Here is a 22,501-nt window from a genome sequence, read left to right on the forward strand (position 1 = left end):
TTTCGACTAGTAGTAAATGCATAGAATTATCGTTCGTATCGGAATGAGGCTATTTTGAAGCCATGTACATATTCTTAATCCGATCCCAGACCTTCGCTTCCTTATATGGAATCGACAACAACCATATTTATCCGGTAAATAAAAAACCCGTTTTATGATCTTTATTACACAAATGAGTATTATATAGAAACCAGTTAAACTAGAAGAATTCAGTTGAAATATTCTTCAAATCAATTTTGTGTACTAACATGAACAGTGGCATGATTCTTTAAAGTCAAAAAAACGAAATTGGAATTATAGTTCACAGTGATCTGCAAAGTTAAATAGTTGTTAAAGTACGATCCTCACTAGTTATTAAAAATTATAGCCATTAACGTACACAAATTTAAACCTATTGAATAAAGATAAAACAGCAGTCATATCCAAGTACGCATTAGTATCATAGTGGCGTCATTGTAATGTACCAGGTGTAAAAAAAAGGATATCTGTGTTTAAAGTTGTTATAATATGTCTTGTATGAGATGTACAGCGTTGATTTAAGGTACAATCAATAAGCAAAATGAATCGAGTTGTGAACTGCACGGTGTGTAGACGTGTCTTTCTAGAGCTCCGCGTTTTTTGTTTTTTTCGATTGGTTTTTTGGTTTTTACATTGATTTGGTGGACTGGAACTATAAGTGGATTGGACAAGGAATACGGACTATCATTTTTGAGTTATTTGGTTACGGATTTATCAAGTTTTTTATAGTTTTTTGTTCTCATTAGTGAGATCAATATTTTTGTGTTTTTTACTCGCTAAATCTTAGATATTATAGTGTGTTAAAGTGTTGGTGACTTTTATCAATAACGAAAAGACTACTAGTGTGTATAAAAAGTGAGTAAACTTATTGTACAATAACTTTTTAACAGTTTTGTGAGGTTATAATAGAGCTTATAATAGCAAATTATTCTAAGTTATTCGACAGGCTAATACCAGTTTGAAATTAACTGTAAACAAGGACTTTGGAAATTTTTTTTCGTGTATTAGTAGTTATACGAGTGAAGTCCTTAGACTAGTTTTTATTAGGGAATTCTTTGTTCCTTAATAATTTCTGAACCACTCGTCCTACATCCGTCATCACAAGTTATAAATCCATCCCAAAAAGTTTCCTACCCACTGACCCCCCCCCCCAAATTTTGGACCCTATTTTTGGGTTGATACATTTTACCAACCCCCCCGACCACCGCCAAATTTATTTTGGGGCTCCCATCCCCGAGTGGGTACTCGTTGAACTCGGGATCGTCCCCATAGTCCAACAGCGCTAATATGAGACGAAGAGGATCACTCCCCTTAGAGGGATCATCGCAGGGAGCTTCTAGCTCACAAAAGGTTACCATTACTAAGAAAACGGAGGGTAAATGTAAAAAGAGACCCCCGACATGGGTCCTCAGAAGAAGAAGAAGGACCGCCGGAGAGCCTTAGCAATCTGGTTTACCAATTGGGATTAACTATGGTGGCGTTGAGACAGCATATGGGACCGGGTCTTTCAAAATACATAAGTACACATGAGCAGGAGCTCAAAGGAATATATGATGGGCTTAATGCCTTGACGCAAGTCTCGTCCCCTTTATCAGTTGTTACGCAGGCTACTCAGATGGACCCTATAGTTGTGGAAGATGAGATGGAGTAAATTCTTACTAAGGAGCTGACAGATGAGCAAATAATAGATCTACTGCCCAAAAGGTGGCCAAATAGTTTGCGGAACAAAATTAGTTTGATTAACGAGTTGCCTTCTGAGGTGGTGGACTCTTGTACTGTTAGTGATTTAAGTAAATCAAGTCAAGGGGATGAAAAAGAAGGTATTAGTACCAAATACAAAGTAGGCGACATTCGTAAAGATGTACAATCAATTCTTGGAGACTGTGACGATATTAAGAAAAGTAAATACAAAATCTATTATGATGGTAATGCTACTGAGAAGAGCACAATGGGAGCTATATTGAGGGCTTTAAGGAAGATTATTCCTCAGGCTGGTAATTTAGTTTTTGTCGTCCCAATAATAATATTGGAAACTATATGAAGAAATTAATATCTTATATGCGGAGGGACGAGGAAGTAGCGGTTAAAGTGCTTACGATCCCAGTTGAAGGTAAAGCTATACAAGGCAAGTCTGGACAAGCCCATATTAAAAAGTCGACACCACCGGCAGTTGACAGTCGTACTGTGGTTATCAAAGCACCTGGAAAATCCTATTCTGATTTACTTAAAACGATGAAGTCTGCAGTAAGTAGCGAAGATGCAAAAGAGGCCATCTCCTTACGTAAGGGCAGGAATGAAGAACACCACGTGAGAATTCAGGGAGCGCAGAAAGCTGCTGAGTTTACAAGTAACCTACGAGATAAGGCGGCACGCATGTTGACCTGCGTACAAGAGCGGGAAGGCGCACAATAGTTCACATCAGGGATGTAGAATATGACACCACTGAGACAGAAATTTTTGCTGCAATTACTGCAAGAGTAGGTACTGATGAGGACATCAAGATATCGTCAATTAGAAAAGGGTACGCCGAGACCCAAAATGTTACAGTTATCACCTCGTATAGGGCTGCCTGTAAGCTGGTGGAACAAAGGTTGAGGATTGGCTGGGTAAATTGTCGGGCATATATTAGGGAATCAGAGGAAAAGTGCTCAAGATGCTGGAATACTGGACATCGTAAACATGAGTGCAAGAGCCCTGACAGAATGGATCTCTGCTTCAATTGTGGAGACAGAGACCACAAGATTGCTGAATGCCGGGAGCATAGTAGCTGCCTGGACTGTGGGAGCCAAGAACACCGTAGCGGAGGCTGGGGGTGCTCAAAACATTTAAATGCTTAGGGTGATAATGGTTAACGCAAACAGAAGCACCATGTCTCATGATTTGGTTAGTGAACTGGTCATAGAGCAGAGGGCTGATTTACTGATAATCACGGAGCCGAACAAGTACTTTGTTGCTAAATCAGGCTGGATGGTGGATACAAATGGTGACGTGGCAATTATGGACGTAAATGGCAGGATAGCATGGAGATTGACGTTCAGATCTGGAGGCATGTTGGCGGTGGAGTCGGATTCAACACTAGCGATTGGTGCCTATGTGTCTCCAAACTGTGACATACGTGAATTTACTAGAAGACTAGGCATAATACAAGGAGTAGTAAATGACGCTAGGAAGAAAGTCATTATTCTAGGTGATTTCAATAGTAAAGCGATTGCAGCAGGGAGCACATACACCAATCGCAGAGGTGAGATCCTTACGGATATGATGGGGGCAATTAGCTGTCATTGTGTAAATGATGGCACCCCTACATATGAGGCGAGAGGACACTCGTCAGTCTTGGACTTAACAATCATAGACGATAGATGGAGTAGGGAACACTGGTACTGGCGAGTGTTACCACATGATGTGGCGAGTGACCATCATGCCACTATGATTACCATAAACGACTCAGACTATGTGACTAGAGAGAAAATGCCCTATAGTAGTTTTACAAAGGAACAGATCGAGATCATAGTCGATAGAACGGCCGAAATGATTATCAACATAGAGAATCTGACACCAGTTGCCCTGACTAACGTTATAAGACAAGAAATGGGCAGAGTAGCTCACAGAAGAGCCAATAGACACTCAGTGTATTGGTGGAATATGGAGATTGAAACACTAAGAAGGTTCCTACAATCGCGCAGAAGAAGGAAGCAAAGACTCAGAATGCGAGGCGGACAGGAGTACGAGGAGGCATCTCTGGCTTATAAAGAGACCAGACGGGCCTTAAACAAAGCTATTCGTATGTCTAAGAAAAAACAATGGCACAGACTCTGCGAGGAGTTAGACGGAGACCCCTGGGGACAGGCATACAAAATAATCACTAAGCGATTTGGAAGGCGTCTGCCCGTATTAAATAATGAGCAGGTAGAACAACAAATTAATGAGCCATTCCCCAGTAGAGTAGAAACTGCAGGAAATGTTATAGATTGCGAACCCAGACGCTTCACGTTCTCTGAACTGCACTTGGCTGTAGCACAACTGGGTAATAGGAAGAGCCCGGGTCCAGACGGAATTCCAGCGGCACTCCTTAAAGGGCTGATAAAGAGAATTCCTTATGAAATGCTTGATGTTGCCAGCCATGGATTAGAAAACAAGACATTTCCAGGAATCTGGAAGGAATCTAGGGTGGTGTTTATCCCAAAAGTCACAAATGAGAATGGAGAACCTTTATACAGACCATTGAGTCTTTTAAATACCATGGCGAAGGTAGTGAAGAAGATGCTCGCTGGCTGAATCTTTAAGGAACTTGAGGAAGGAATAGGCATTAGTGGAAATCAGTTTGGATTCATAAAGGGTCGTTCGACGATACAGGCGGCGACAAAGGTGATCGACTGGGCTAAGGATACTAGGAGCGGCACATGGAGAATGAGGCGTATTCCCCTATTCATAGCTTTAGATGTAAAAAATGCATTCGGTTCTATCAAGTGGGAATCAATAAATAGGGCATTAGTGGAAAAAGGTATCAGTCCTTATTTAAGAAGGCAGATAGGGGAATACCTCTCAAATAGAGAATGCTTGGTGGAGACGCAGAGTGAGTGCCTACGTTTCAATATTTATGGCGGTGTGCCACAGGGGTCTGTACTGGGACCCTTACTCTGGATACTGGCCTTCGATGGGATATTAAGACTAGACCATCAGGATGGGGTACAAGTAATTGCCTATGCCGATGACCTGGCGATACTCATCAAGGGTAAAACAACTGTCGATGTACAAGAGAGTGCTAACAACACGTTACGGACGATAGATAATTGGTTGAAAGAGAGGGGACTCCAGCTGGAAATAGAAAAATGTAAATATATTATGTTCACAGGGAAGAGGATTTTAGACCGCCCGGCCATCCAAATTGGAAACCAACAAATAACAGAGGTCGAAAAGATTAAATACCTGGGTGTGACTTATGAGAGGAATTGCCGGTTCACCCAGCATATAATAGACATATGTGCCAAAGGTGAACAGATGACTAAGAATTTCAATATAATAATGTCTTCGCAGAGAGCTCCAAGACCCACTAAGCGAAGGGCGATAGCGTCCACAGTGACATCCATGATGTTATATGCAGTACCAGTGTGGTGGCACTCAGTCATGGTTAAAATAAATTTGAACAGACTGGTTAGTACTCATAGGAGGCTGTTGCTGGGGGTTGTTTCAGCTTACAGGACGGTCTCCTATGAGGCGTTGTGCGTGTTGTCTGGGGTGCCACCAATAGACTTAATGGCCCTAAATAGAGTCGAGAGGGCGCAAGGCCTCGAAGCAAATGAAGCAAAAGATAGACTTAGACATAGATGGCAAAATAGATGGCAGGAGGATGGACCAGCCAGACGCACGAAGGAGCTGATTCCAGATCTTGCACTATGGTTAAACAGGGAACATGGTGAGTTAAATTATCATATCACGCAGTTTTTTACAGGTCATGGCAATTTCAATGAGTACCTCCATCGTGTTGGAAGAAGGCCAGGTCCAGAATGTATGTACTGTGAGAGAATTGACAATGCAGAACACACATTCTTCTGCTGCGAGAGGTGGGCAATTAAAAGGAGGAACTGTGGCATAATAGGTAGGAGCCCAGCAGAGGTCCTAGAGCACATGTTGAGGAGCGAAATAAACTGGAAGAAGGTTACGGAATTTATAGTAGCAGTATTAACAGAGAAGGATATAGATGAAAGGCGACTAGGTTACTAGTGTAGAATAGGGTAGGGTGGACAGCCTCAGTGGTGAGAGACGGCACGCTGAGGTGTGTCGTTCTCAATGATTCACTGAGGACTCCAACGGTTTAGATAGGTTCCAATGAAGAAGAAGAGTAAGAAAAGACCCGGTGCCACGTTACGGCTATTCGAGGTATGTCGTGGTTTCCAAATGGGCAAACAGAAAATCACTCAAAAGAGCTGACACCGGCGAGCCGACCTGCCATGCCGGACGTTCAGCCGGTACGCGGAGAGGCTCGTTAGAGTTTACCAGACACTCCCCTGGGTGGCGCAATACCAACCAGTCGGACCGGCCCAGGGGAGTAGAGTGAAAAAAAAAAAAAATAAGCAAAATGACAGTTTTAGTTAACGCGCAAGGACGTAGATTGATTCCCAACCTTTCCGTTTGACAGCAAAGATGACTATTTCTAAACAGAAAGCCTTCTGTGTTTTGAAATTTGCTAAATGTGAATTTGTAGTTAGTTCAACGTGGATTAAGTAGAAAGTTTAATTGTGATCCTGGTATAATCAGTTTGAAACGGTTGTCTGAGTAAAGGAAAGAGTTTGGGAACAGAGAATGTCTGAAGAAAATGTTGAATGTGTCAGGGAGTCTTTCCTGCGTAGTCCTAAATAATTTGTCGGAAGATCAGCCTCGAACCAGCAATGCTGGTGATGACAGTGTTTAATGATTTAAGGAAACGCTTACATATGCGTACATGCCGTTTACAGCTGTTATAAGCTTTGAAACTTACCGACTATTCTGTACGTGCTGAGTTCGCGATCGAAATGTTGCATTATAAAAATGACGACGTTTTTGATCGAATTCTTTTAGTGATGAGTCAACATTTCATCTTAATGAAAAAGTTACCACACAAAATATGTTAACTCCCCCGAAAAAGGACTCGCCAAAATTAAACGTTTTCTGTGCGATAAGCCACGGCAAGTTTTCGGGTCTTTCTTTTTCGCTGTAGCAAGCGTAATAGGAATTTTTCAATTGGTCATGCTTCGTACTTAGCTCTTACTTTTACTGTAAGGTGGATCAGAGAATTTTGACAACAAGATGGTGCGCACCCATATCGGAATAACTCTGTACGCAATCGTTTTCCCAAATCGCTGGATCGGTTGTATGATCCGATGACAGGGCTTATTTGCAGTTGCCTCCAAGGTCATCGAATCTGATGATCGTTTGATTTTTTCCTTTGGGATTTTATAAAGAATCTTGTGTATATGCATCCCCTAACTACTGATCTACCCGATTTGAGGCACATTATTGAAACAGCTGTAGCTTCCATTATTTCAGACACGTCAGTTAAATCGTGGGATTAACTCTCCCATAAAATCTTCCCTGGAATAACCCAAATGTATCCTGAAAATTTGAAATCAATCGATCGGTTGATTATCGCGTTATGCTGTTGCAAATTAACAAACAGACATACCTTCGCATCCATGTATTAGATACATACGAGTATGTTATATGTACAGGCATATCACGATGATCTCCCGGGACTTTCATAACCAATTCTACTGGTAAAATAATGGAAAAAGTTCATAAAAACACATGAACTAGATTGATTCGTTTGCGAGTTACGGCTACCGAAAGATTTCGTTCGGATTTCAGCTACCCCGGTGAAATGAGGTCATAATGAAATTTGTTGGACGTTAATTAAGAAGCACAAATAGTGATTTATAATGATTTTTGACCTAGAAAACGAATAAAATAAATCCCAGAACCGTAAAAACAGGGGGTTTAACCCCAATTAATTAGTTTTCACCCCAGATTTCTCAAAAACTGTAGTAGTAAAGTTCGGGGACCTTTTCTTTTCGATTTTTCATGTTAAAAACCATAAGAACCACTAAATACCATCGGTATCCACAGTTTAGGATTCAATTTCAAATAAAAGCAACTGCCATTACATGGACTCAACCCTTAGAACTCCCGACTTCGAAAATCTGCTGATTTTGCGATGACGAGTTTAATCACTAGACTATGCCTTTTTTTTTTTTTATTTATAAATAAAACAAATAAAAAAATAATGAAAAATAAAACAAATAATTATTTATAAATAATAAAAAATAATGCAATATTATGAAGTAAAAGATGACTTTGCGGTTCGTTTTAATCGCGAATGTTAAAATTATCACACAGAATTATTTTAAAATTTAAATTACTATTTCATCAAAAACATACATTTTATTCTTATCGATAAATCCTTCATTGAATAATAAATATATATATACATATATACATACATATGGTGTAAATAATAACCCATATAAAATTAAAATAAATACGGTAAATAAAAATTATAGTAAACATGAATTTGGCAAATAGTTTTAATTAAATTAATAAAAAAACTGATAATGCGACCTAAAAATAAAGACATTTTTTTAAAAATGAAGAAAAAAATAAAAAATTGCATTTCATGAAAAATACCTTCTACATATGACTACTGCTTGTGTAATAATGAATGAGAAGAAGGTTTAAAATCTTTTCATTTGAAAATAATTTAAAAAGCAGCAGTTTTATCTTGATTCTAATAATACCATTACTTCTAAAACAAAGGATTCTCTTCTTTACGTTAAAAAAAAAGACTTTTTCTATTAAACTGCACTTTTACAAAAACGACGATGTAATTATTACTCTTACAATGGTTTGTTTGAAAATGATAAAAATACCGCTTGTTTCTTTTTAAAACGAAAAAACCGATATACGTATAATATAAAAAGGACGTTTAACTGTTTTTATTCTTTGTTTTTAATCGCATAAGAACTAATATGCAGACAAAAATAAAACTAAAATAAAAGAAGAAGCAAAATAAATACGTAAAAAATATTATCGAAGAGTGAAAACATATATTCATAAAAACAATATTAAAATATTCCACACCCTGATTAAACAAAAATTGCTATTATTTTTTAATAGTAGATGTTTTTTTCTTTATGTTTACTAGTTAATGAATAAATTCCCAACATTGGGGTTTCACAGTATAACAAAGAACTCGTTTAAATGAGATTTCGGTTAAGAGATTTTTTACCCTAAAGATCCTTTGAAACACATTTGAAAAATATGTTCGTTCCGTATGTTTTGTTTCTAAACTACTTAACCGTACTTCTTCCGTTAAAAATTATACCAGTAGAACAGTGTCTGGTATTTAATTTTACTTTATTCATGAATAAACGTTTTTTTTGTTTTTACATAAATAAAATTTCTATAGGCATTATAACTTTTACTACCGTGAAGAAATCATTGCAACTTTTTTATTGTGCTAGCTACTCCAAAAAATGCTTTTGAACTGTTTCAGTATTTATTTTTAATTTTAATGATTAATTCGCTTAAGAAAAAATGAAGGATTAAACATGAAGGTATTACAACCAGAAATATTTAACATGTGAAAAATTCCAAATCTAATTAAGACTGTAAAACCTTGGTTTTAGCAGACCTTACATTTATTTGTGTTATTCTTTTTCTTCTTTCTAAAACCTCATAATAATCTTTTTGAGTATAATTTTGTAGGGCTTTCCTCCCACTCCCACCTACACCCTACCGTTTTCTTCCAGAAGTGTTCCCAAACAACCAGGTTAGAACACACAATGTGGAAAAACCGTGCAACCAGAATAGTCGTAACCTTTGCATGCTGCACGAATTCAATTTATCAAAAATTAGAATATATAACAGATAAATATGGAAGAACTAACAAATAACATAGGATATGTAAGGAAGAAATATAAAACATAGAAATACAACAGAAGATGTAGAACAAGGCAAGTTATTTCTATTCACTAGCTGATGATAACATTATTGATAGCTCCATAATTTCATTTTAAAATTTCTTATGTTATGGAGTTCTGCAACCTCGTTATTTTATATACTTTTATTTATATATATATAAAATAATATATTATTTACTATTATTATTGTAAAAATAAATAAAATACCGTGTCTCGGCAAAGCAATCGTTTGAACCTTTTCTCGTAAGACATATTTTTAATTATTGGATATATATGCAATGCTTACGCACAGGAAACGTTATCAAAAACCTCGACGTGCTTTTTGAATCAAAACTTCTTTTTACCGAGCACGTTCAGTTTATTGTCGGAAAAGCAAGGAAGAGGAATCTTCGGTTGATTAGGTGGATAAGGTCGACAACTTGGAAATATTAGTAGCTGCTCTTTGCTACACATTTGTTTGAAACCATCTTGAAATTTCATCAGCAATTTGGAATCGAGAAAGAAGCTTGCACAACTAACTTTATTGACAGCGTCCAACGGAAATTTATTACGTGGATGGAGAAATAAATTCCCCAATTATTCATTAGAAAAAACTATGAAGTTTTATGTAATAACTTAAAATTGTCGTCTGTCCAATATTTTATGATATCTTTTTTTCAAAAGATATTAAGAGATGAGAAGGTTAATCCAATACATATTGGTCTGAGAAGACCTCTGCATAGAGTTAGAAATTATAATAAGTATAAACTTGTCTCATAGTAGCTAATGAAATGGGTATGAGTGAGTATATCGATTCCTTTCTGTGAATCAGCTCTTTTTAAAAAGCGGTTATATAGAATTTTCCTAAGTATAAAATAATTTTCTGCGTACAAGTAATAATAAATCGCTTCATTAGATTTTATTTTATTGCTATATAGTGTTTTACGTATGACTTTTTAAATCTAATCAAAAATAAATTATTCTAACTATTTCTGTATTTTATTCTGTAAGGTAGACGATACATAAGTTTTTCAAACTGTTCTATCGACTCAAATATGTCCTTTCTTACACTGGATGGCTCTTTCTGTCCATTGCGGGTAGATCAGATGGCTAGAAAGGCAGATGGGAGTAATAAAAAATTATTATTTTTATATTAAAATAATAAAAATAGTAATATAAAAATATTTTTATTATTATTATCATTTTATGCTTTTAATGTCTCTACAGTAGACAACAAAATCCCTTTGTCTTCTCCAACCTTCTATCGTTGGCACTTCCAGCTAATTTTCTAAAATTGAACATGTATCTAAAACGTAAAGATTTGCCAAAAAAAACCTTTATCCCACTTTTTACATCATCATTACCATACTTTTCCCTTTAATATATCTGTTTTAGCTACATTCGCCAGGAAAATAAAAGTTAATATGTAGTAAGGTGGATTTGAAGTATCTTATGAAATGTTATTTGGAGTGTTTTTCTGTAAGACTGAAACATGAACACCAAGAAAAAGAAAGTAGAGGCATCTAAAATGTGAGCGAGGAGAATAATGAAAAAGGTTCGGTGAATAAACAAAGTGAAAAATGAAGAATTAATGAGATAAATTTACGAAAATAGAATACACCTATCAAAACAATTTAGAATGGGAAAGCTTAACTGTCTAGAATATATCGTGACGAGAGAAGAATTCAAACAATTCCAAAAGGATCAGTAAAAGGTGTAAAACATAAAGGCCTGCTACCACGAATGGCGGAATGGTAACGTCTTGAGCTTTCGTGTGGAGGTCTCAGGTTCAAATCCCGATCAGATATGACATTTTTTATACGCTAAAAATTTCCATTTTTATATCCCTACACAACCTTCTTTATAAACTTCTTTAGTGAATTTATTCATCAGTCAAAAAAAAAAAGAAGAAAAAAAAGGGAAATATATAGATGTTAAAAGTTTAACTAGGGATAGAAGAGATGAACATGGTGCTAGGGACCTGCCTTAGAGCAAATAATCTGATGACAGTTCTCGTCTCATTGATTAATCTTATATTAGCTAATAGATCTTAATTAAAAAAATAAAGCAAATAAATTAAATTTATATTCAAGGCAAAAAACTAATATAATCAGTTTCCAATCCACTTCCTGCCTTTTGATTACAGTATAATAATGATTAATTGTTTAAATAGCAATTTAATATATTTGAAAAATTATATTAATTTAAAATAATATTTTTTTTTTTTATTTCAGAAAATACAGTTGGCTGTATGTTCGACTGGAGATTCGTGCAATGACAAAGTTATTTAATATGATATAACCGGTAAGAAAAAAGCTCCATTTTTTGTTAAACGTGTAAAGTATACATATGATACTGAAATGCTATTTTTTTCATCTATTTGAATTACGGATATATAGATTGTAATTTTCTATACTCCTTAATAATAACTGTACACAATATGTATAATACAACGATTTTAAAGCAATGCAACAATACAATAAAACGTCAACTTTAAAAAAAAAAAACAGATGTATACTCATTTTATATATTAATTCAATAAATACTTAGTATATTTGAAAATAATAACAATTACGTAATAAGTACTAGTAATTAATCTAAAAAATTCATGGAATACTACTGAAAGATATTAAAGAATTGTAGTGGCCAATTTATCAAGAAAATGTACGGTACTTGTGTCAATACAGTTTGCTATTTGGATTTGCCAATTAATAGAGGATACCTCGAACGTTGTGGGTTTATCCAACTATAATGATTAAAAAAATTAATATGTGCTAAATTATATGAGGTATTACAAATAAAAAACCTGCTTACATCAGTAATTATTTGTATTGTGACCACACTCATTTTGTATTAAATTTAATAAATTTTAAGTTATAATGAATTAAAAAATCTGATGTGGACAACACATGACTTCCTTGTACGTCTATTAAATTACATATACACATTTTAACCGCACTTCATTTCAACTAATTTCATTTGAAAGTGAGATACGATCCTCCAATTTCATTAATAAAGTGCAGTTACAAAATTTCTAAAATATTACTTCTAATTAACATTAACAATATTTATACTATTATTAATTCAACAATCTTACCTGAAATATTAGGATAGGGTAAATTTATATATTAATTTTGTTTCACGTCGCTCAAGTAGATATGTGGTGTAAATGAGAATGTGTCGGAAACCATGCACACATCAGTTCGAATCCATATGCACATATCTTTTTTTTTAACTTTTTGTTTTTTTTTTAAATTTAAATATATTGATTTATTAATAACTATTAAACTCTGATTGTAAAATTTGTTTAGTTAAAATGAAAAGTACGCGGGATATCTCTAAAGTAAAGACCGCTGGGAAATTTCTGTCATTAAGGTTGACGAACCTGTCGTTCATGGCCACGCTAGTAATGTTCACACTGCATTTTTGTTCATAAGTTGTCGCGTTGTAGTATCTTTGATTACGTGTGAATTATTACGTTATAAAATGAATGGCAACTTCACATAAACATAGATTTGGAAACGCTTCGTTTTGAGTGTCGGCTGGCGAAAGATTTCATCCTGATTTCTCCGCCTTCAGTAAAATTGAGCTAAACACTAATTATTCAGACCAAAACTAAGATGTAAATTTAGTGGTTTTATATGAAATCTGAGCTAAAAAAATGAAAAAAAAAAAAATAATAAGTACCATAACTGTTTTTTTCATAGTCTTCGAGAAATGTTGGGTAAAAGACTAAAGATTTGAAACGAAAAACACACTGCTTTATATTTGGCAAAAAATAACTGTTAGATGAGTAAGAAGCTTATAATTTTTTTTAAGAAAATATGTAGAGAATTTAATGCTGAGTAGAATGGTATGAAAAACGTGGACAGAATTAAATATAAACGAAAGAATTTCAAAGTTTATTAAAAACAAAACATATCAAAATGTTGCAGATTTTAGTTAGGTATTGAACAAAACAAAATGTTCAGTATTACAAAACAAAATAATTAAATATTTTAGAAAAATAACAAGCACATGCTAATTTAAATAAAGTGGAAAGAATGTCCATCATCATAGTGGATACAGTACTGTGCCCAACGAACAATTTTTTTCGTGATCTTCGGTACTTCAAAGGATTGTTTTGTATTAGTTGTACTGCTCTGAGAATCGTCTAACTCGTTTCGTCTATTACACTTTTGTTCATATACTAACGATTTCTAGTGGCCTCGCAGGTAATAGTCCAAATGTACTAAGTCAGGCGACCTTAGAGGCTAATTGATAAGTCTGCCACGTCCGATGTACTTGCTGAAAGATAACCCAGTTAAAAGAGCGTTTAAATGTTGTGATATTGGGTTAGAGAATAAACTGACTTCTTTTTATCAGAGGAAGATCTTCCAATAGATCTGATAAATCATTCTGCAATAGGTTTAAGTAAGAAGCAACTGAAAATAAATGCTCACAATATTTTGTTACCTACAATACCGAAAGAAACGTTTTGTGGTATCTGCAGTACCCAGTTTCGACGGTGCCATGTGGATTTTTATGAATCCACAGCGACGTTTTTGAATTAAAACTTTCACTTCGAGTAAATGTGGATTCATCGGTGAAAAAAAATTAAATCTACTTCATTCAAATTGCCCAGAATCCAGTGACAAAAATTTTAATGTCTGTTTTAATAAACTTCTAAATTCTTATCTTTGCATTTATTTCTGTGGGCTTTATATATACGATTTTACTCAGAATCAAATTTTTTACAGTGTCTATTTAAAACGTTTGTGTTTATTACCCACCTAACAAAGTTATTTTACGCCAAACATAAAATAGAACGTTTTTACGACCCCAATCTTTTCTACCGCAGATTCCTCGAAACTACTATAAATAAATTTCTGGGATCAATTTTTTTTTTATTATTCAATTCTTCAGGTCAGACTGCATACAACACTATTAAATTTACCTCTCACTTTAGGATCATACAACTAATTTATTAGAAAATATTATTTTTATAAAATGAACGTAATAAAAACAGGAAATACATTTTGTTGAGAAACTTATTTTTTCAACATGAAGGAAAAACTTCATTGTTGAACGACGACAAAAGATCAGTATCTAATAGCCCGTCAGAATTTTTAATATGTTAAAAATCCTTTTTTTTAATTTTTCGATTATAAAAACATTAAACTATTATCTCCTCCCTTAAAAATTTATTTATGGGCGAGAATATTTTTTTATTAGTTTAAGCTTGATGCTATCTTTATCTTTCTTGAGGTTTTTATCTCATCATCATCAGTGATACTTCCTCTGTAATAAGATCAAGATCCAGGATCTTCAGGAGTGCTGGTGACCCGATTCATATCCCGTTAACAATATCCCATCATAGCTCATGGTCCTCTGTCATTCGAATCATTGTGCCTAACCTTTCTCCAGCTGCTTCTTTAATTTGCTCCAGTCATCTTTTCGGCAATCTTCCACGTTGCCCTCGATTTTTCCCTTTAGATTTTCGCCAGGCCTACGAACTACAAGGCCAAAAAGCGTAGTATGGGCTAGAAACATATTTTGGACAACCTCCTCTGTATACCAATCTCATTTATAATCGTGTTGTTAGTCTTCTTTTTCGTCCATGCGACGCGGAGCATTCTTCCATAGGCCCACATTTTGAATGCATCAATTCTCCTCCAGTCTTACACAATGATGATCAAGGTCTCAACGCCTGTTTTTATCTCCCCAACTTATAAAAACGGATGCAGATAGTTATTTGTGGTGGACAATTTGGGTTGGAGATTTTAATGGTTTAGATATTTTTAAACTAAATTTACTCTTCTATTGGGATTATTTAGTATATTTACATGTACTTGGTATTTTTTTTACTATTATATATATTACTTTTTGTAAATATTATTTTATAAGTAATTAATTCTATTGATGATCATTGTTCAACCGAAATGGCAATATAATTTATATTTTAAGTAATATTTTTTATAGATGGTTTTTCAAACTTAATCTTTTTTCCTATTTATGCTAAAGTATATAATTAAATAGTAGAAAATAGAACGGAAAGTAACCAAATTACTGATTCTATCTCTCTTTGAACTATAATATTTATAATTGATTTTCATGATAAAATAAATTACTGGATTGTACAACTATAAATATTAATTTTTTTCCCCCAATAAATCAATAATTCTTTAAGAATGAAATCCTTTATTCAATATGTACAAAATAACGGTTTGTTAAGTGTACAATTTAAACTTCATAAACATTTAATAAATTTGTACCTTAAATTAAATCCGTTCACTCATTTGTTTGTTCTTCAGTATGTAAATATGAAATGATTTTAATTAAACGTCTATTTCTAAAGCAAAAACTCACTTAATAGCTTTTTTCCATTGTTTGCCTCGTTCAGCATCCGAATTCAAGGTATGACATATTTGAATTAAGCAGAATTATTTAAAGTCAATAGATAAAATTAATAACACTTAAAAAATGTCAGATTGATTTTCGTTTACGTTTAAATAATAATCGAAAATTATATCATCCTAAAAACAAAAATAAAAATAATTTTTTTCCAAGAATGTTTATTTCAGAATAAACTTTATTTAAAATTAAAAAAAATTGTTTCTACTTTTACTGAAGGAAAACTTTGCGGTGTTTTATTTAAAATAAATTATAATTTATAAATCAACTTTTTTCTAAAACTCGACGTTTTTATTTAATAAAATGTCAGTTTACCTTTTCAAACGCATCTGATTGTTTGTTTAAAAATATCTCAAATAATTTTTTTTATTAATTTATATAAAATAAGGTGAGTGAAGTTTTAGACCGTGCAAAGGCATCTTGATTAATCAAACAATAACCATGTTCATATATTTAATTAATCTGAGTATTGTAGAAAAATGTAGTAATATGATTGTCATGTACGTATTGATATCTACTATGCACAACGTAAACTGGAAAAAAAGACTAATGAAGAACCGAATTGATTTTTATAAATAAAAAATAACTCATTTAACAAAATAAATATTTATATATTTTCGTTACTATTAGCCGATATCCGTGGCGGTGTGGTAGCGTTTCGGACTTTTATCCGGAGATCCCGGGTTCGAATCCCGATCAGGCATGACATTTTTCGCACGCATAATCATCCATCGGTAACTATAAGTGTATCCATCGGTAAGCCTCTTGCTGCCATAAAAATAAATAAATTATTATTAATTTTGGAGTGTCACAAGGAAGTCATTTATATTAACGAAATTTTAAACAGTCTAACCTACAGTTTGGGATCGACTATTTAATCGATGGTACTTGTAATAGTTTGATAATAACCAACGAGATTAAATACTTGGTTGTGATATTTGATAATAAATTGAAATGGTATTGTCACTTAAAAAACCTCTCTTGTAAAATTAGAGCTTGTCTGAACAGATTTTATTACCTGAGGAATGTCTTCTCACATAAAATTCTTTTATTAAAATATAAGGCCCTGATGAAATCTTTAATAAGATTTGGTGTGGAAGTATGGGGTTTGGTAGCTGACTATTTAAAAATTATAACTAAACTTCTATAAAGAGCAGTTAAATGGTTTCAGCCGTTTTTTCAAACGAACAAAATTTAAATCTTTGCAATTATTGTAATACGTTGACCTCTACAGGTTTCGATTATTTCTCATTTTATGAATTTTTGTTCAAAATAATATATACATAGTAAAAAGCAATGTACCCATATATTTGCGACACAGGAAAATGTAGACGGTACCAAATTATTTTAATTTATCTGGAAAAAAGACTAAAATAGGAAAAACTTTTTACATTGAAAAAACATAATTTCATCCATTTTTAAGAAACTGCCTTTAAACATTTTACATATAAAAATATAATCTTTGATGAAGTTATTTAATATTTATTAGTGGTCATTTAGTCTCATTTTAAAATGTTATAAGTTCTACTTATGTTTTGTATTTTGTATTTAAAATGTAATCTGCAAGTACAGCCTAATTTATATGTATGCGTTTATTAAAAATTACCATTATTTATACTTATTCTAATTTTTTACAGAAATCCATTTAATTTTTTTAATTAATCTCTTATTTACTCTAATCATTTTCTATTTACTTTTTTCTCACTTTCTAATGCTGCCTTAATTATCTGATAACATTATAAGTATTACCTAATGGACATAAGTATATTTTTCATAAGTTATTATTATTATTATTGCCGATCTCCGAGAGTTGATGGTAGCATCTCAACCTTACATCCGGAGGTCACGGGTTCGAATCCCGGTCGGGCATGGCACTTTTCACACACTATAAAATCCATTTATCATCCATCCAGTAAATGTAAGAGGTCGTAAGCGTTACTATGTAAAGATTTAAATAATAATAATTTATTTAATCTTTAAAACGGTTTAGATGTCAAAATAAGAAATTAAAAAGATGTATATTAGAGAAGACCTATATAAATAACAAAAGGTTTTTTCCTGCATAACGCTTCATGAATTTTAAGAGGTTACGTTAAAAAGATATGTCTATAAATTATTTTTACGTTTTTTCCCCTCTTTTAAAAACTGACTTACGATTATAAAACACTAGTTCTGTGAACAATACATGTCACGTATAAACTTCAAGTCTATATAAATTATGAATCATATCCTCTTATACTTTGATAAAAATGCTGACACGATAATGTGATATATGTCAAAATTTCTTTATGAATACCGATTGATCCGAGGAAAAAGATATAATTTATTAATGATACAGAGAATTTCTTTGTATATTACACGCAAAACAAGTTTTAAAAAATAATTTTTATAAAAGCAAAATTTTCTTTAATAAATTTAATAAAAACCATTAATGAATAAGTAGTTTATGTAACAGCATTCTAGTATTGAAGATAATTATAAATTAAAATTAATTTTTTCCCACCGACTATTTTTGTTTATTATCCGCAATCAATAAAACTCTCTGCTTCATCCGAACATTGTTTTATAAGGTTTAATTAAAAAATATAAATTTTAAGTTAACGACATGTTTTCCAACTTACCATCATAGTCACTGATGTAAAATCAAACAACAGCTACTATTGAAATTATTGTTTCTGTTACTTTAATTTAAATGTATAATTTTAAAATATTTTTGAATAATTAAATTAAAGGTCATGCTTCTTAAGCCGACAATAATGTTTAAATTTAACTTCTTCGTTATACTTTTGTTATTACATATATTTTATCACGTTTAAAAGTTTAATTTTTACATTGATTTTTAATATTTGATTGTTTTCTATACTTAAAAATATGAATCTATTTTCCCTAATATTAACCAGCGTAATTAATTAAACAGTTTATTATACCGATATGCTTGTTTGGTATTTCTTTCTGTTATTGTTATATCAATTTTCTTATCTCATTTTTTATTAATATTACTCGTATTAGTAATTTTATTTATTTATTTATTTTTTTTTTTATTCAAAAGTATTTTTATAATTATTTAAATTTATTTTCAAAAATTTATAGTTACTATTTTTAGGATTTAAAAATAAAATTATATTTAACAATAAAATAATAATTATATTTTGTCTCTTAATATGTGTAAAATTATTAATAATATTTTCATTATTTAATTTTATCGTTAAGTTTAAACCGAAATTTATTAATTAACCTTTTTAATTCCTTTTTTTTATTAAAACCTAATATTTTTGTTGCTTTGTATTTAATAAATTAAATTGTTGAGTTAACATTATTTTCTATATGATTTATCACCAAGTTCATTAGAACTTCATTGGTAAGAGGCGACGAAGTCAACGAACTACGTTTACAGTTCTAAACATGACCTAACCTAACAGTGAAATAAAAATAGGGGGAAAAAAATAAGGGTGAAAATATTATATTTCAGTTCAATTAGATTAACCCACCGGGTTGGTCTAGTGGTTAACGCGTCTTCCCAAATCAGCTGATTTGGAAGTTGAGAGTTACAGCGTTCAAGTCCTAGTAAAGCCAGATATTTTTACATGGATTTGAATACTAGATCGTGGATACCGGTGTTCTTTGGTGGTTGGGTTTCAATTAACCACACATCTCAGGAATGGTCGAACTGGGAATGTACAAGACTAACACTTCATTTACACTCATACATATCATCCTCATTCATCCTCTGAAGAATTATCTAAACGGTAGTTACCGGAGGCTAAACAGGAAAAAGAAAGAAGTTCAATTAGATTAGTAATAAAGAATACTTTCAAAAAATACCTCGAATTTTATTAGACAAAGTTTTTTTTTTCATTTGATGAACCGCGGGACTCGAATATGTCATTTTATTCATTTTTTAAAGTACCTTTACGAATCGCGCCGCTAGATAGCAGTACTTGATAGTAGTAGGTAGCGTACAAAATGTACGCTATACTTAATAATGTACTTGAAATAATAAAATTTAAAGAAAATATACTACAGCTTGTTTTAACAGAAAATACTGTTATGTAAATGAAAGTACTGAAAATTAAACAATTTTTTTAATTCACATCACTTCTTTAAAAAAAATAATAAAAGTATTAGTTTACAAGAGATTATACTAGTTTTATTAAAAAATGAATAAATAAAACAGAAATAAATTCAATTGGTAAAATCGAATTTAACGATAAAAATCGAGGGTTACACTTACTAAGTAATAAGTGTAATGTTACATCGCGGATTTTCGATTCGTTAAGGTCATTATACTAGTTTTATTAAAAAAGGAAAATTATGGTGTGAAATAGATGATATGACTATCAACAAAAAAAATTAGCCGTGAAATTCAATTTGTTTGTTCTAAGGCAATAAATTTTAATTATAAATCCATAAGATAACAATCACTAATTCATAAAAAAATAAAAGAATAATCGAAATCTAACAAAATGCAGCGATATTAAAAAAATATATAATGAAATTGTAAACCGTGCGGTAAAAGTCTCGCAGACATCATTTCTCCGCTCAAAAAACAAAAATTTCTATAATATAGATAAAAGTGTTTTTAATAAAACGATACTTATATCAAAAAAGGTAAGACACTATATTTCTATTTTCAAAATCTATTATTAATTTAGAATTTTTTTTTAAAAAAATACATGTTAAATATATGTAATAGACAATAGATATACAATAATAGATAATAAACAATGTTTAAGCGATCCATATAATAAGCAAACAATAAAAATAAAAATTTGTTACAACACTCTTACCGGCGCGATTTCTTTATTAAACACGAATAATCATAAGAATTGTATTATTTCTGTAAATGTGATGTATTACATATAAATGAGTTTTGTAAGAAATTTTTCTATGTATAAAAAGTACATAGAAAATTTCTATGAAATTTTTAATATACCGTACTGACGCGACTGGCTGCATCTGCTTCTGGTTACTTAGCTAAAATCATAAAATATAAAAAAAAGTTGATCGCGAGGAAACACAAATAAGCGCATAGAACAGGCGAAGCAGTGACGGGGATGCTAGTATATATACGAATATATATTTAAAATAATAAATGTATATACTCGTCTCAGAAAAGAAAAATATAATAAATTACTGTGATTACTACCCTCAACTTTTCAGATTTAAACTATAAATTAAAAAATAAAACCCAAAAAATTCAAATTTTTCAAAAATCTTAATCTTTTCATACATTATAAAAACAAACAGACGCTTTGCCGATCAAACTGGACTGGACGCCGTACAAACCCGCGTAGGTGTAGGTAATACCCACCACCGTTCTAGTAAAAAAACACCTCCTTGAATAACTAAATTCTATTGGTTCCTCCCACCCTTCTGGTCTTATTCTACTCACAATACTGGTAATCCCCACCACTCGGATCTATAACAGCTTGGGTAGGAGTATAAGGGAGTGGTTTTTTCAATACTGATAATTGTTGAGCAAGTAAATATTCATCTAGTTTTACATTTTTATTGATTTTTCAGCGTTTTATCGAATTAATTCTACATAGATAAGAATATTTAATTAATCTTCTAAATAGCTATCAATTTCTTCAAAGTTTTTTAAAATTTAAATTACTTCTTTAAGACTTATTTAGTTTTAATAAGATTTGAATAAATGATTGTCAACACAGAATTTTGATGATAAACTAAGTTCTGTTTATATTTCATTAATCAAAATTGACATTTAATGAAAAATAAAAATTAAAATTCCAAATTTATATACAAATCTATCTTTTTCAAAATTTATTGCCTTACATGACAAATTTCAGTATAGTATATGATATTTCTAGTCTTCGTACAATAAAATCCTTTTGTAGACAAAATTTTAATTTTACAGATTTTGGAAAAAACTGTTAATTGCAAATACATTGTTTTTTATGATTACAGTAACTCCTGTCTGTTCTAAAGACTTCCTAGAGTGCCAGGAAATTGGGTAATAAATGATTAACGTTTCACGACTTTCTTTAATCAAAATTTAATCTTCTGTTAAAACGTCACAGAACATTCTAAATAAAGAGGTTCTTTGATGTTACTATGAATTAGGTTGCTTCAGTGTGCCTTAGACTCGTCACCTTCATTTCAAGCCCCCACAACTTCTTTACATTCCATATAAGGTGCTCTATGAATTCCAAAAACCTAATTTTATTAATTATTACTCAGAGTAAATTTTGAATTAAATATGTAACAATAATTAATTTTATAATTATTCGAGCACAACTATATGATCAGTATTTAACTTACAATTCAGCAATCACAAAAAAATGAAATTTTCATGAAAGCTATCGTTAATTAAAAGCAAGAAATAGGTAGGATTTTACGATGATTTCTCTGTAAATATATTTACATCACACGCTTTTTTTTTACAAAAATTTACTTTTCTCTCTTATTCTTTCCTTCAATTCATAATTATCTGGAATTGCCTTTGGTCGGCGAGGAAATCAAACGATTTAGTTGAAACGCCTTCACGTGCTGGATGTGGGGGAGTCACTCTTGAGTTGGGCCGATATCCCTTAAGAGTGATGAGCATTTTCTCTATCCCTTGATGAAGAGCCTAATTACTTTTCATAAGCTAATTATGTTTCTATTTTGTGTTTTGTTTCCTTGGTCTTGTAATATTT

The 22,501-nt window shown here is 32.1% G+C and overlaps 1 protein-coding gene across 1 annotated transcript in view; it reads left to right on the top strand.

Annotated features, from left to right (window-relative positions):
* Positions 1-2,886: 2,886 nt before the first annotated feature.
* LOC142322730 (uncharacterized) overlaps positions 2,887-22,501 on the top strand; it is a 149,234-nt gene continuing 129,619 nt past the window's right edge. Inside the window, exon 1 of the mRNA XM_075361807.1 lies at positions 2,887-3,799. Coding sequence (XP_075217922.1) covers positions 2,887-3,799 — 913 coding nt within the window. The remainder of the gene's footprint in view (positions 3,800-22,501) is intronic.

The sequence above is a fragment of the Lycorma delicatula genome, chromosome 4 (genome assembly GCF_047948215.1).
Source record: "Lycorma delicatula isolate Av1 chromosome 4, ASM4794821v1, whole genome shotgun sequence".
In the NCBI taxonomy this organism is placed as follows: Eukaryota; Metazoa; Arthropoda; class Insecta; order Hemiptera; family Fulgoridae; genus Lycorma; species Lycorma delicatula.